We start from the raw sequence: 17,147 nt of genomic DNA, 5'->3' as shown, positions 1-17,147 counted from the left end.
TAGTTTACAGAGTTACAGTTCATATGAGGAAATTAGTCAATTGAAATAAATAAATGAGGCCCTAATCTATGGGTTTCACATGACTGGGAATACAGATATGCATCTGTTGGTCTCCGATACCTTTAAAAACAAATTGACCTCACAATGGGCTTCAGGATCTCGACACGATATTTCTGTTCATTCAAATTGCCATCGATAAAATGCAAATGTGTTCGTTGTCCATAGCTTATGGCTGCCCATACATAACTTCACCGCCACCATGGGGCACTCTGTTCACAACGTTGACATCAGCAAACCGCTCGCCCACACGACACCATACATGTGGTCTGCGGTTGTGAGGCCGGTTGGATGTACTGCCAAATTCTCTAAAATGACGTTGGCGGCGGCTTATGGTAGAGAAGGTAATATAAATGTATCTGCCAACAGCTCTGTTGGACATTCCTGCAGTCAGCAATGCAATTGCACGCTCCATCAATACGTGAGACATCTGTGGCATTGTTGTGTACATTTTAGAGTGGACTTTTATTGTCCCCAGGAAAAGGTGCACCTGTGGTAATGATCATGCTGTTTTATCAGCTTCTTGATATGCCACACCTGTCAGGTAGATGGATTATCTTGGCAAATATACAATTTGAGACAAATAAGCTTTTTGTGTGCATGGAAAATGTATGGGATCTTTTATTTCAGCTCATAAAACATGGGACCAAAACTTTAAATGTTGCATTTATATTTTGTTTCACTATATATATATTATTGTCTGTTTCCCCACAGTGAGTTTGTGTCATGGCTGATAGATAGTGGAGAGATCAGCAAGCCAGACGAGGGGGTCAACCTGGGTCAAGCTTTGCTCGAGAACGGCATCATCCACCACGGTGAGAGAACAGTCTCTGTCCTTCATATCTTTCTGTCATTATTTCTGGCTTTCTCCGTCTCTGCATCTGTCTCTCGCTCTCTTTCTCCGGTTCTCTTTTTCTCTCGCTCTTTCTCCCTGTCTCTTTGTCTTTGTCTCTTGCTCTCTCTCTTCCTCCTATTGTTTTTCTATTTACAGTACCAGTCAAACGTTTAGACCCACCTACTCATTCAAGGGTTTTTCTTTATATTTACTATTTTCTACATTGTAGAATAATAGTGAAGACCTCAAAACTAATAACACAATGAAATCATGTAGTAACCAAAAAAGTGTTAAACAAATCAAAACGTATTTTAAATTCTTTAAAGTTGCCACCCTTTGCCTTGATAACAGCTTTGCACACTCGTTGTATTCTCTCAACCAGCTTCACCTGGAATGTAAAAATAAGGAAAAACCCTTGAAAGAGTAGGTGTGTCCAAACTTGTGACTGGTACTGTGCATTATTATTCTTATTATTGTTATTGTTATTATTATTGGTGTAATCGTTGGCATTAGATTTTCAACCTCACATTTGTTTTCACACTGTCCTTACAAATTTTAACATTCTCGCATTCTCAATCTCTCTTATTCAGTCTCATTGTAATCAGGCTATTCACACTCTATTTCCCTCTTCTCGGCTCTTACTCATCTCTCCGATTGTTTGCATCTGTGAAGAATGAAGAATTAAAAAAAATTGTTTATAAATAGTGGAGCTATTTCAAAACCCAAGTTTCCACCAGCAGACTTGGTATATAGGGGGTTAACAGTCACGTGTTTCCGATTTTTGGAATTGGGTCATTCTCATGAAACCATTTAAAATACCATGGCAATAATGATTTTAAATATAAAACATGTAATTTAGTAATATAACAAAATATCATAAAGATAGTGTTCTCTACCTTGCACAAAGAGTAATTTCAACATAGGAATGGATTTTCTGCTTTTCTGCTGAAATTCTCATTACCGTGACGCGTCCAGCTCTGTCTGAATGTATGTTATGTTGTAATTTAAACTGACAAAAAAATAAAATAAATGGATGTTCTACTAGATGTTTTCAAATGACAGAAAAATAATTAACTGAATTTTCATGTATAATAATAATAATAATGAAAATATTTTGGAAAAGAATCCATGACTGATATTCTCATCCCCCGCAACATTTTTGAAGGACTGTTTATACACACACACACACACACACACACACACACAGAGAGAGAATTTAAAATAAAGTTTGATTTTTGAATGAAGCAACACATCTGCCAGGGCCATCTAGATGGCTACCAGGTAAGCAGATCTCTTTATATTTCTCCAGTTAAAAGTTAAACATTCTCTTGTCAGACTGCGTACACGACAGTATTGATTATCACTACAGATACAGGCAGTTTTCCACATTTAGAAAAAATGTTAGATTTAAAATGTTCTATGACAATATACTTCATTAATGTCTTATGTACAATGAGTACAAATGTGTCATCATGGCTTCTCTGTTGTTAGCAAAGCATGGTAAGGTTTGTCATCCTCCGCAGCACCATTCTCACTTACCGCTGCTATTTAAGGCCAGTTGCGGTAGAGAGAACTTCTGTTTCGGTAATGAGAATTTAATCATAGACTATTTTTTTAATATATATTATTTAATAACTGTTGATATTTTGCTTTATGTCCTGTTTTAATTGCAGACAGTCAGCAAGTGACAAAAAGAAAGCTTTAGCGAAGGCTGACAAAATCCAGAGAAAAGGTTTACACCAACCCAGAACTGCTGGAAGAGTACAGAAGGAAGGAGAGAGAGAGGTTGGGGGTTGGAGAGGTTACAGCAAGAGTAATTAGCATATATATAGTCTATAAGAAGCATATGCCCTCAACCAGTGTCTATAGGAAGTCAATACCCTACAGTGTTAGGAAGTCTACACATGCACACACACAATCAGTAAGCCATTTTGTTTGTACAATAGGAAGTCCACACACAGTCAGTAAGCCATTCAGTCTCCACTATAGGATGACGTGTACATAACAGTAAGATTTTTCCCATGTTTTGAGACATGTTCATTTCATGTCATGCTTCCTTTCCATTTCCAGGTATAAAAAAACGAAAGCAAAATTGTAAAATCAAGAGAACTCTATGTCAAGAAGCAACATGAAAAGAAGACAAAACAGTGGTGGGACAACTCAAAGGTATTACAGAAGAAAGAAACAGCTAAAAGCTGTATTAGACATATCACCATCAGGCGAGGAAAATGATACACTTTAACATGTTCAAGAAGCAAAATGAAGAAGTTATTCAAAATCTTCAAGAAGACACAGCCTCCCCAAGAGAACAGCCATCCTCAACTCAGCAGGTAAATGTCCCTACCATCAACTCCTAAAAGAAGAGAGACGTCTCTACAGACACCAGGACCAATGAAGACATCTACCCCAAAGGAATTACCCAAAAAGAGGAACAGAAGAAAGAGAACACTATCAAAATCAAGGTCAAAGTTGCAATATTTAGAAGAGAAGCTTCTGGAGAGGACCAAAGAGATGGTCAACCTTGAAGAAAAGACTGAAAAGTCTTGAGATGATGGCCAAGAGGAAGCAGGTAATTGTCAACATGGAAGGCAGAGCGGTCCAGAAGAAAACTACAAAGAGAGGTCATCAGAGAACATTACCCAATAACAGCCAGAGAAGACTAATGTGCACACTTGTTAGCCACTTCCTTCATCAAGATGAAGTCTCCACTGTAATAAATGGGAAATCTGGAGAAACCCGGAAAAAGGGCCAGATATTCTATAAGAGAGCCTTAACGAATGGCAAATCTTCATTGAAGATTTCTGTCTGAGAATCCAAGGCACAACTTTTCCAAGGCTCAATTCTTCAAACTTAAACCATTTTGGATTGCTCAGCGAAGAGTCACAGACAGAGATACATGTGCTTGCAAAGCATATGTAAACTTTGGCTTGAAGAGAAAGAAGCTGCACCAGCTTGGGGTCATAGAAACATCATCCCCAAGGGACACTGTACAGGCCAATGTGTGTAGTGACGATGACATGTACAGGACATGCAGCAATTTCAAGCATAAGACATTTCACACAACACTGGATCCTTCAACGAAAGGAAACATCATCGTATGGGAGGAGTGGGTCACTAAATCTGTACCAATAACAAAGAAATGCAAAGATGGGTCCACTGAAGAGAAGGAAGTGAGGAATGGGTTTCTTGAAAAGAGGCATACCTCCATTGAAAAGCTGGTGGACCTCAAACAGGACTACCTCTCAAACTTCTCCAGACAAATTTATAACATCAAGCACCAGTTTGAAAAGACTGAGGAGATCGAGACCCTGACCCAGAATGATGTAATGGTTCACATTATGTATGTAACATGGGATTTCACGGAGGCGTCCCATGGAAAGGGTGCTCCTGATGTAGTGGGCGGCACCCTGAAAAACCTGGCTGATAGAATTGTGTCCTATGGTACCAGCATACCAGATGCCAAGACACTCTTTTGAGCAGCTGAATCTGAATTCAGCACTGTTCTGTTTTTGTATGTGTTGTTTTTATGTGTTCTCTGTTTTTAGCCTATGTATGTCATGTACTTTTGAAGCACTGCAAAATGAAATTGATTGAACTTGAATCCAGGATTGTGCCAATATTATCTCATTTATTTTCAACATTAAATGTTACGTTTTTAACCATACCTCAGTCTTAGTATACTTATTATCATTACCGAAATCATCAACCTCATTTCCGAAACCTGTGTATCATTACCGCAACAGGTGTTCATTTAATGTTCATTTAATGTTCATTCAATGAATGGGAAATAGTAGTTTGCTTTTAAATGCATGTGCATAATCTATACGTTACGTTCTTTCAGGTTTGCCACATCATTTTGAAAATATGTCAGGTTTCAATGCGATATCAAAAATATTAGGTTGTAGATTTCGGAAGGTGTTGTGGTAATGAGAGATCAGTCATGGAAATTTGTTGATGCAAGTCTTTTTAATGATTTCATGAGAATCAACCAATTATGCATTGAAAACAGAAGAAATAATAGACACACGTATATGCAGATAAATAATGTATGAATGGCGCTGACAGAGAATCACTGCGTCTAAGGCAATAACAGACTTGAACTTTGAAAGCCGTCTCACTCCGAAACTGAGCGACCCCTGTATATTTCTGACACCGCCTACGGTGGCTCAGTATGCCCACAGACAACACTGACTGGATTTGGGGGGTTGTTGGATAGCGGAGGCCACTGACGGTGATGGCTTTGGCCTCCGAGGGACAGGGCCGTCACCCATTAGGCACTGACCTTAAGGGGGAAAGCGATGGGGGACAGGTAATGGTGTCTGAGATTCAGCGTGACAGGAGAGGGTGATGGGGAAAGAAGGCAGGAGAGCGAGAGACACATGTTTTGGTCATTGGTAGCTCTGTGTGTGTCGAGTCTCAGCACCTCAAAACCGTACACCAATTTCCCCCTGTGTTTTCCCCTTTGGACTCAACGGGTCTCCCCTTGCACTGGCTCAATGGATGTTCTGTAAGTGTTTATCTGTACTCAACAGCAACCCTACTGGTTAAATTAAGTGTGATAGTGATCAATGTTTAACTATTACACCAATCAGTTGTTGACATCTCTCACTTTCTTCCATTATTATTATTTCAGTGTCCGACAAGCACCAGTTCAAGAATGAGCAGGTGTTGTACCGTTTCCGCTACGACGACGGCACCTATAAGGCCAGGAGCGAGATGGAGGACATTATGTCAAAGGTACAGTATCTATCTACAGTGCCTTCAAAAGTATTCGTACTCCTTGACTTATTCCGCATTTTCTTGTTGCAGCCAGAATTCAAAATGGATAAAAAAAATATTTTGTCACCCATCTACACACAATACCCCATAATGACAGTGAAAACATGATTTTAGACATTTTTGCAAATGTATTGAAAATGAAATACTTAAATATCAAATTTACATAAATAGGTATTCACAGCACTGAGTGATTACAGCTGTGAGTCTTTTGCCCGTTATTCTTTTCTAAATTCTTCAAGCTCTGTCAAATTGGTTGTTGATCATTGCTAGACAACCATTTTCAGGTCTTGCTATACATTTTCAAGTAGATTTAAGTCAAAACTGTAACTCGGCCACTCATCAACATTCACCGTCTTCTTGGTAAGCAACTCCAGTGTAGATTTGGCCTTGTGTTTTAGGTTATTGTCCTGCTGAAAGGTGAATTCATCTCCCAGTATCTGGTGGAAAGTAGACTGAACCAGGTTTTCCGCTAGGATTTTGCCTGTGCTTAGCTCCATTCTGTTTCTTTTTTATCCTGACGATTACAAGCATATCCATAACATGGTGCAGCCACCACTGTGCTTGAAAATATGGACAGTCTGTTGTATTGGATTTGCCCCAAACCTAACACTTTGTATTCAGGACATAAAGTTAATTGCTTTGCCACATTTTATTTTGCAGTATTACTTTAGTGCCTTGTTGCAAACAGGATACATGTTTTGGAATATAAGTGCCTTCTTTTCACTCTGTCAATTAGGTTCATATTGTGTAGTAACTTCAATGTTATTGATCTATCCTCAGTTTTCCCCAATCACAGCCATTAAACTTTGAGCAACTGTTTTAGTCACCATTGGCCTCATGGTGAAATCCCAGAGCCGTTTCCTTCCTCTCCAGCAACTGAGTTAGGAAGGACGTCTGTATCTTTGTAGTGACTGGATGTATTAATACACCATCCCAACTGTAATTAATAACTTCACCATGCTCAAAGGGATATTCAGTGTTTTGTTTTTTGTTTTTTACCCATCTACCAATAGGTGCACTTCTTTACAAGGCATTGGAAAACCTCCCTGGTCTTTGTGGTTGAATTGAAATTCACTGCTCGACTGAGGGGCCTTACAGATATTGTGTGGGGTACAGAGATGAGGTAGTCATTCAAAATTCATGTTAAACACTATTATTGCACACAGAGTCCATGCAATTTATGTGACTTGTTAAGCACATTTTGACTTCTGAACTTATTTAGGCTTGCCATAACGAAGTGGTTATATACTTATTGACTCTAGACATTTCAGCTTTTCATTTTTAATGAAATGTCTTAACATATTTCCACTTTGACATTATGGGGTATTGTGTGTAGGCCAGTGACAAAAATATCTCAATTTAATCAATTTTAAATTCAGCCTGTAACACAACAAAATGTGGAAAAAGTCAAGGGGTGTGAATACAGTGCCTTCAGAAAGTATATATGAGGGTTGGGGTCAATTCCACTTCAATTCTACTTCAAATCCTATGAGAAAAATGTGGAATCCTGAATTATCTAATTTTAAATTAAATTGAGCTTAGTGATACTTCGAAGGGGCAATTCACTTCGAAGGGGCAATCTGCAATTAGAAAAACAACAAAACTGCCATCCCGCCACTTAAATTGGTAAACAGCTAAGTGATGGGGCTTGAGAAATGTAACCACTCTCAAATGTATAGATCACGCTATGGATGCACTTGAGATCAAAATGGTAGTTTGTATCCAAAACCATGTTTTGAAGCTAAACAGTGTTTGTTTACTTTTGCATTATTTACAAATGGTGTGAAACACTTATATGTTGGGTTATGATGATAAGACGACAGTTGAACTAAGTTTATTAGGCATTCATAAGTTATATTATTCAAGAATCAATGGCTATATATCATTCATTTAAAAGTCCAAAAATGTATGTACTAATTGCAGATTGTCCCTTTTTAAGAAGTCAGCTTCCGGCAGGTGTCTCTTGCCGACATACTACAGAACTGCTTCTGCTTTTGCTATCTCTGGGTTAATCCTAACTGCCTCTTAAGTAAAATGGTCACATAGTCATGCATTGACGTCAATGGGAGACTAAGAAAACATTTGACTTACAGTACCAGTCAAAAGTTTGGACACACCTACTCATTCCAGGGTTTTTCTTTATTGTGGAATTGCCCCTGAGTTTGAGGCTTTCCCGTTGAGGATACAGTGAATCAAAACTCGTTCTCTCTCTTCTTCCCGTAGGGTGTGAGGCTCTACTGTCGCCTGCACAGCCTGTTCACCCCTGTTGTCAAGTAGGTATCCCTCCTCCTCCCCCTCTTTCTCCTCCTCCCCCCATCTGTCCAGGTGCATGCGTATGCATATTCATAAAGGATTCACATTCAGCCCACACCGCCATCTATGAATGGCTGAACAAACATGAGTGCTGCTGCCATTCACACCTTTCCCTCCCCGCGCCTAATCAGGCAACCGTCCCCATCTCGTTCTGCTCTGCTGCTGTGGGTTAATGTGTCAGCATTCAGCGTGGAGTTGCCAGTTTGAAGTTTCGTAGACAGTTCTGACAGGGCGGCTGTCGCGTGTAAGCAAACCTAAACGTCGGCCTTGCTGAGTCAGACAAATTTATTTAACATTATTTATGTTGAAGTACATAATAAGCACGCACACCCAACCCACACACTCATTTACTCTCCCGTCCCACCTCCCTTGACAAACACAGCACTCCATCAATCTTAGTTTTACCTCACAAGTCACCTTCACCAGTAGCACTACAATTGTCAAGCAAATCAAGACAGTGCCACCGCCTTTCCCTTTTGCTCTGGGGCACTGATTGTTGTCGCCAGGGCGTCCTGTCATCTCAGACAAAACATCAGGGGTTTTGAAAAAATCGCACTGCTAAAAATATGTCGGCCTGCCACTCTCACATTATGTAACACTGTTGGACCCGTTTGGTATTTGCGAACACTGTTGGACCCGTTTGGTATTTGCAATGTAATTTTGTTATTACCAGTCTGCCAGTTCTGAATGGCTATCGTTAACTGGGTCGTGCAAGGATCAAGGTTTTAATTAAGGACACAGATTTTTGTTTTCCATTGCAAAACATTTTGCAACAGTGTGACCGACTGAACAGGACCCTGCAGCTGTATGTTCATTATAGTACCTATGAGTGACAAAGCACCTCACTCTCATTTAATATCCCATTTGGGTCAACGTGTCATCATTCATACAGTAGGGCAGTAAAGATACACCCTGTACATATACACCACATTGAGATTCACAGGCAAACGCAATGACAATATTCTCCAAACGTTCCGCCGTTAACGTGATCCAACCATCCAATTTATTTTCAGAGCTTCCTTATTCGCTTATCTTCTTCCTCTACAAGAGCCTAGTTTAGATGGTAGGAGTTACCGCTAACTACAGATTTATGTGACAAAAAGCTATCTTTATTTCTCTACCCCAAATCCTAACCTTAACCTTAGGGGGATGAAGAAATACCTGACCCTAAATCAGTGTCTAGGGAGCAACCTTTACCATCTCCTATGCAATTCAGGCAGCCATTCTCTAGAAGTTCACACCAACTCGAAAGAAATGTCACTGTTATTACACCCAATGACTGAGCTTTCACACAACACTTGTGTGTCAACAACACAACAGGTGATGTATGCATTGGACATTACCGGACATTATTCATAACAATCAGAGGCGATTCTTAAAGGGAAGGTATATTGGAGACAACTACTAGAAATAATTGAAAACTATGAAAATACAAGGAAACTAGGAATAATTTTTATAGCAGATTTTGAGAATCCTTTGAATACGGTATGTCTAGAATCTTAATGTGCATGTATTTTTCCAACTTTGGAGAATTTCTCATAAGATGGGTAAAAGTCCTATGACAATCCTATGTAAAAAAAAAAAGTTACTTCTCAGAGAAAGCCTTCGATACAGTACGTCTAGAATCTTTTAAGTGCCTGGATTTTGTATGGAGTACAGAGAATGTATGGAGTACAGAGAAAAGTATCAATGTACGCCGATGATTCAAGTTTTCATTTGAGTCCTAAATCTTCAAACCTGAAGGGCCTTATTGGGGAACTGGATGAATTCTCTAGTTTCTCTGGACTAAAACCCAACTATGATAAGTGTACTACTACAGTTGAAGTCGGAAGTTTACATACATACACTTAGGTTGGAGTCATTAAAACTCGTTTTTCAACCAAATTCCAGAAAATGATGTCATGGCTTTAGAAGGTTCTGATAGGCTAATTGAAATAATTTGAGTCAATTGGAGGTGTACCTGTGGATGTATTTCAAGGCCTACCTTCAAACTCAGTGCCTCTTTGCTTGACATCATGGGAAAATCAAAAGAAATCAGCCAAGACCTCAGAAAACAAATTGTAGACCTCCACAAGTCTGGTTCATCCTTGGGAGCAATTTCCAAATGCCTGAAGGTACCACGTTAATCTGTACAAACAATAGTACGCAAGTATAAACACCATTGCACCATGCAGCCATCATACCACTCAGGAAGGAGACGCGTTCTGTCCCCTAGAGATGAACGTAGTTTGGTGCGAAAAGTGCAAATCAATCCCAGAACAACAGCAAAGGACCTTGTGAAGATGCTGGAGGAAACCGGTACAAAAGTGTCTATATCCACAGTAAAACGAGTCCTATATCAACAACCTGAAAGGCCGCTCAGCAAGGTCGAAGCCACTGCTCCAAAACCGCCATAAAAAAGTCAGACTACGGTTTGCAACTGCACATGGGGACAAAGATGGTACTTTTTGGAGAAATGTCCTCTGGTCTGATGAAACAAAAATAGAACGATTTGGTCATAATGACCATCATTATGTTTGGAGGAAAAAGGGGGAGGCTTGCAAGCCGAAGAACACCATCCCAACCGTGAAGCACGGGGGTGGCACCATCATGTTGTGGGGGTGCTTTGCTGCAGGAGGGATTGGTGCACTTCACAAAACAGATGGCATCATGAGGACGAGAAATTATGTGGATATATTGAAGCAACATCTCAAAACATCATTCAGGAAGTTAAAGCTTGGTCGCAAATGGGTCTTCTAAATGGACAATGACCCCAAGCATACTTCCAAAGTTGGGTCAAAATGGCTTAAGGACATCAAAGTCAAGGTATTGGAGTGGCCATCACAAAGCCCTGACCTCAATCCTATAGAAAATTTGTGGGCAGAACTGAAAAAGCGTGTGCAAGCAAGGAGGCCTACAAACCTGACTCAGTTACACCAGCTCTGTCAGGAGGAATGGGCCAAAATTCACCCAACTTAATATGGGAAGCTTGTGGAAGGCTACCTGAAACGTTTGACCAAAGTTAAACAATTTAAAGGCAATGCTACCAAATACTAATTGAGCGTATGTAAACTTCTGACCCACTGGGAATGTGATGAAAGAAATAAAAGCTTAAATAAATAATTCTCTCTACTATTATTCTGACATTTCACATTCCTAAAATAAAGTGATTATCCTAACTGACCTAAGACAGGGAATTTTTACTGGGATTAAATGTCAGGAATTGTGAAAAACTGAGTTTAAATGTATTTGGCTAAGCTGTATGTAAACTTCTGACTTCAACTGTATATTACAAATTGAGTTTCTAAAGGGTACACATTTCTCTGTGGTCTCCCGATTAAATGGGTGGATGGTGAAGTTGATGTGCTTGGTGTACATATCCAGGAAAAGTTTATCGATCTTGCAACTATTAACTTCGATTGAAAATGTGGCAAAATTAGATAGGATCTTGAAACCATGGAGAGGAAAACAATTGTCCATCTAGTGGAAAGTTGTACTGATTAATTCCCTAGTGCTATTGCAGTTTACATATTTTATTAATGGCTCTACCCACTCCAGCAGAATCCTTTTTAACCAGTTAAAGTTAAACGGGCATATTTGTACAACGAACGAGTTTGGAGGTTAAAACTATTTAAATATGAAGGCATCACATCTCTCTTAAAGCCTCCATTATACTTGGTGTACTGTATACGTGAGGGAAAGTAGCCGTAAGTAACAGTAGAAGATTTATTGTTGTCAGTTAGTTTCAAGGGAGGGGTTGTAGGATTGAAAAAAATGTGAACTTATGAAAACAATTAGTTTGATAGAACCAAAAATCAATCTGCAATATTGACGCTTATCTCGTCACCACTTCCATTCATGGAGCCTTTTTAATGTGTGTCTCTCACAGTACAGCGTAAGAGTTCTGGCTGTGGCACTGTGGGGATCTGATCAGGGGTCTCCCTGGCTGCCTCTCCTCTCCTACTGATTTTAATGGCATTAAAACAGCCTCCTCTGCAAGTTGAATGGTCTCTGTGCAGACAAGTGAAAACAAAAGCTGTGTGTGTGCAGTACTGTAGACAATAAGACAGTCAGTCACTCAATCCTTAGTAGTTGAGCAGTTGAAAGGCTCAGCATTGGGAGATCAGAGACAGTAGAAAGAGCTGAGGTTGGACAATTTTGCAGAGCTAAGCAATTGTCTTCATAGCTGTGAAAATATGTTTTGAGTTGGGGCTGCTGGTATCCCCTTTATAATAAAGCATTGCATGCATCTATAATCACATTTGCGTAGTGGAATTCAGTTGAGCAGACACTTCTTTAAGATTTATTTGCCTTTTATAAACGTATTTAATGTAATTCTAGTCATTTACATGATCGACATTAGCAGAATATTTTTTGGGACCACACAAATGGCCAAATTCAGGCTACTGTGCATCTCGCTATTCAGGGAGGATGCAATTTTACAGTATAATTATTTTTTTTTGTATTTATAATCATTTTATTTATTATTATTATTATTGTATATCATTGTTATTATTCTGGGCAAAATGTGTTTTTTGTTTTATTCTGTTGGCTAAATAAAGTTCAATCTGTCTTTTTTTTTTTATTGTGTGCTCCGTATTTATTTTAAGATATATTCTAAGTAGGCCTTTTGTAAAATAAATATCATTGGTAATTGCTTTCTTGGTAATTGCTGCAATATAGCCTGTAACATTTTTTTTGGGGGGTGAAGGTTTAAACCAGTGTTTTGTTTCATTTTGTTGAGCAATTTTCTTTGGTCAAATTAGGTTCCTACTGTAATGTTGTGTTTGCCGTGATATAAAATCCTGCTTGTATTTTCCCTGTAAACAGTGGCTTGACTTACTTTTGATATTACCCTAATAAAGTTTAGAAACTTTTGTGAAGGTGAGGAAGAGTGTTTTAGGTCTACCGGAGTTACTCCTATAATCAAACAATATAATTTATATCTTTATCAAAAATATTCTGATAGAAAAAAATAACAAATTAGCCTCCTTCTGTACACCTACAGTACCAGTCAAAAGTTTGGACACGCCTACTCATTCAAGGGTTTTTCTTTATTTTTACTATTTTTTACATTGTAGAATAATGAAGACCTTAAAACTAATAACACAATGAAATCATGTATTAACCAAAAAAGTGTTAAACAAATCACAACGTATTTTGAAATTTAAATTCTTTAAAGTTGCCACCTTTTGCCTTTGATGACAGCTTTGCACACTCTTGGAATTCTCTCAACCAATAGGTGTGTCTTGTTAAAGGTTAAATAGTGGAATTTAGCCAATCGATTGTGTTGTGACAAGGTAGGGGTGGTATACAGAGGATTTTATTTGGTAAAAGACCAAGTCCATATTATGGCAAGAACAGAGAACCATTTTTGTGAACTGGGTGGTGTACATAATAAACTATAACTGAGTGTATAGTATAGGCTACAGTAGGCTGCAAAATAAACTTTCCAGTAACACTGGCTCATGCCAATATCTCAAGATAAGCTACTTTGAAAAACAGTGCTGTTCGCTCAGAATCGCTAAAAAGTTGAGATTTGCTTGGGGGGCTTCTACAGACAGATTAGTCTTCTAGTAGGCCTACGCTTTTCTTGTGGTTTTGTATTTTGAAATTTGTGAAAGGCAAACTGACCGCCGCAACCAACCATAGAAATATAATCCATAGATGGCAGTTCTCATTCAAGTCAGGTCTGGCAGCCATTGGTAGTGTACCCCTGAGTTTAACAGTCAAAGTGCCAGGGTTAGAGATTTCAAAATCCTTATGTGGATTATATCTATGGCCACAACGCAACAAGCTGTTCTACATTTGGCGCGCATGCTGCCCAAATTGTGATCTTCCCGACTGTAAGTACTTGTGATCCAATTTAATCCACCGCTAAATGATGCTCTCTGGTGTAGTATTTTGAATAGTTTTATTCATGTCCGTTCAGACAGGAGTAATGTAATTTTGGGCAAAGTTATTTCAATTTATCAGTGGGTGCTGCAACACCCCCAGCACCTGTACTTCCCTCTGTGCGCCCTACAACTCTTAATCTCTCCGTCTTGTACAAAACTTTTTGGAACACCTAATATTGAGTTGCACCCTCTTTTACCCTCAGAACTGCCTCAATTTGTCGGGGCATGGACTCTACAAGGTGTCATGTTTACTCCAGAGCTTCCCTCCATTGTGTCAAGTTGGCTGGATGTCCTTGGGTGGTGGACCATTCTTGATACACACGGGAAACTGTTGAGTGTGAAAAACCCAGCAGCGTTGTAGTTCTTGACACACTCAAGCTAGTGCGCCTGGCACCTACTGCCATACCCCGTTCAAAGACACTTCAATCTTTTGTCTTGCCCATTCACCCTCTGAATGGCACACATACACAATCTGTCTCAACTGTCGCATGGCTTAAAAATCCTTCTTTAACCTGTCTCCTCCCCTTCATCTACACTGATTGAAGTGGATTTAACAAGTGACATCAATAAGGGGTCATAGCTTTCACCTGGATTCACCTGGTCAGTCTGTCATGGAAAGAGCATGTTTTGTACAGTGTACTATCCTAATGTGGAAAGAAAGAACCAAATGAGAGAAATTAATGACAACATATGAAAGACAAAAAGCACAAATGATGATAGCATGCAATCCGACATGTCGATCTGACTTTCAAGATTCATACTCTAGGAAGTTTACAATTTCTTGAACATTTTTAAAGCTACTGCACATATCTGAAGCTTTCATTTTAAAGGGTATTTTGGTTTTATATGTGACAGACTTTATTTATTTTTATCATTGCCATAACATTGTTAACAGACACAAATAATACAGAATATGCCTTATTTAATTGCTTGTCGAAGGAAAACAGAAAACGAAGCGAACGTATTTTTGAAGACGTTTCTTGTTTTTCTGCCATAGCCTATGTACTCCATGATCGCTCAGCTCCCTTTCTACATGTTGGAAATAGTTTGAATTGTGCTCTGTCTGGATGTCTTGACTCGTGAATATTTAGTTATGTTGCTATCCAAATGGCTCACAGCATTTTAAAATGTGAGGAAAATGAGTAAAGACAATGTGCTGTTACATGAAGTCAGTTTGCTTAGGGACTTCTGCTAAAACACAACCACCGCCTCAGGTTGAACTAGATTTCCAAACCTGTAATTGTATAGGCTTTGATGCGGAAATCATAACTGTTTTATATGATGTATTTTATAATGTCTCTGAATAGAAAATGGTGGTGGTGCAAGTTATTCCTATTTTAGTTAATAAAGTTATTTTACACCAAAAAAAGTGTTTCTATAAGGCATAATGTCATTTCCTTCATGTCATTTAATAACATCTTTAAGGTTCTGGGAAACGTGTTTTGTGTGCACCTGCTTGCTTGAATGTGTTTTTGATGCATTTTGCTTTGAAACCATATCCTTATTCCCTCCGTCTCATTCTACCTTGCAGGGACAGAGACCACCATTTAAAAACCTTCAAGTCTGTGGTGCCGGCCAGCAAACTGGTTGACTGGCTTCTGTCACAGGTACAGTGTACACACACACGGGAGCACACGCAACACGCACACTGGAATGGCGGCCCCAGCAGCGCTCCCCGCTGTGTCTAAGAGGTGAAAACAACAAGTCTAAGCATGTGACATGTTTGATTTGTACCTCCATTCTGTTTCCCAGGGTGACTGTTCCACACGTGAGGATGCGGTGACGTTGGGGGTTGGACTGTGCAACAATGGCTTCATGCACCATGGTCAGTGCAGCACGCACGCGTCACGTGTTCCATGTGTTACACACGTCACGTGTTACGTGACTGAATGACATACAGTACATCAGGGATATTGCATAACATTTTTCATCAGGCTTATATTCCCCTGAGCCGATGGTCAGGGACCGTAACATCATTTCATAGAATTCATTTATGACAACACGTGTTACACATCACTGAGTGATATACTGTACACACACACACACACACACCATGCTACAATACTTTTACAACCACAAGGGAAAATTGGGTCTACAAAACTAGTCCTGATTTTACCACTTTTGCATGAAGTTTCTGCTGCTTGGGTTCAAGTGTTTCTCTGATCACGATTTTTGCCAGAGTACATAATAATACTCCTTGTTATTCGGTTATAATCAAAACATAACATGAACCATTTCATTCCTCATACAGTAGGTGTCAGTTGTCATTCCTGTACGGTTGTTTTCTTATAAACCAGTAACACTCGATATTGCATTATATTTTTCCTAACTGTGTCATACTGTAACTGCCACTTGAAAGGTGTTCCTATTCACTTTGGGACGAACCCTAACTTCCACTTATGTCAAATTACTTAATCATGCATTGATGAAGTGAAAATTCAACCAAAATGGAAGTTAGGACTTGCCCAATTTATGACAGTCAGTCAGTACATGTACAGTTGTGGCCAAAAGTTTTTAGAATGACACAAATATTAATTTTCACAAAGTCTGCTGCCTCAGTTTGAATGATGAGATGAATTGCAATTAATTGCAAAGTCCCTCTTTACCATGCAAATGAACTGAATCCCCCAAAAACATTTCCACTGCATTTCAGCACTGCTACAAAAGGGCCAGCTGACATCATGTCAGTGATTTTTCTCGTTAACACAGGTGTGAGTGTTGACGAGGACAAGGCTGGAGATCACTCTGTCATGCTGATTGAGTTCCAATAACAGACTGGAAGCTTCAAAAGGAGGGTGGTGCTTGGAATAATTGTTTTCCTGTCAACCATGGTTACCTGCAAGGAAACACGTGCCGTCATCATTGCTTTGCACAAAAAGGGCTTCACAGGCAAGGATATTGCTGCCAGTAAGATTGCACCTAAATCAACCATTCATCGGATCATCAAGAACTTCAAGGAGAGCGGTTCAATTGTTGTGAAGAAGGCTTCAGGGTGCCCAAGAAAGTCCAGCGATCACCAGGACCGTCTCCTAATGTTGATTCAGCTGCAGGATCGGGGCACCACCAGTACAGAGCTTGCTCGGGAATGGCAGCAGGCAGGTGAGACTGCATCTGCATGCACAGCGAGGCAAAGACTTTTGGAGGATGGCCTGGTGTCAAGAAGGGCAGCAAAGAAGCCACTTCACTCCAGGAAAAACATCAGGGACAGACTGATATTCTGCAAAAGGTACAGGGATTGGACTGCTGAGAACTGGGGTAAAGTCATTTTCTCTGACGAATCCCCTTTC

At 39.5% G+C, this 17,147-nt stretch overlaps 1 protein-coding gene across 3 annotated transcripts in view; it reads left to right on the top strand.

Annotated features, from left to right (window-relative positions):
* Positions 1 to 17,147, top strand: part of LOC115166077 (phosphatidylinositol 3,4,5-trisphosphate-dependent Rac exchanger 1 protein) — a 106,687-nt gene that overhangs the window by 56,076 nt on the left and 33,464 nt on the right. For all 3 annotated transcript variants that reach the window (XM_029719736.1, XM_029719737.1, XM_029719738.1), the window contains exons 11-15: positions 772 to 872; positions 5,526 to 5,629; positions 7,895 to 7,944; positions 15,392 to 15,467; positions 15,613 to 15,685. In XM_029719736.1, the coding sequence (XP_029575596.1) occupies positions 772 to 872; positions 5,526 to 5,629; positions 7,895 to 7,944; positions 15,392 to 15,467; positions 15,613 to 15,685 (404 nt within the window). The remainder of the gene's footprint in view (positions 1 to 771; positions 873 to 5,525; positions 5,630 to 7,894; positions 7,945 to 15,391; positions 15,468 to 15,612; positions 15,686 to 17,147) is intronic.

The sequence above is a fragment of the Salmo trutta genome, chromosome 28 (assembly GCF_901001165.1).
Source record: "Salmo trutta chromosome 28, fSalTru1.1, whole genome shotgun sequence".
In the NCBI taxonomy this organism is placed as follows: Eukaryota; Metazoa; Chordata; class Actinopteri; order Salmoniformes; family Salmonidae; genus Salmo; species Salmo trutta.
The sequence above is the reverse complement of the archived record's forward strand: the minus strand, read 5'-3'. Positions and strand labels throughout refer to the sequence as shown.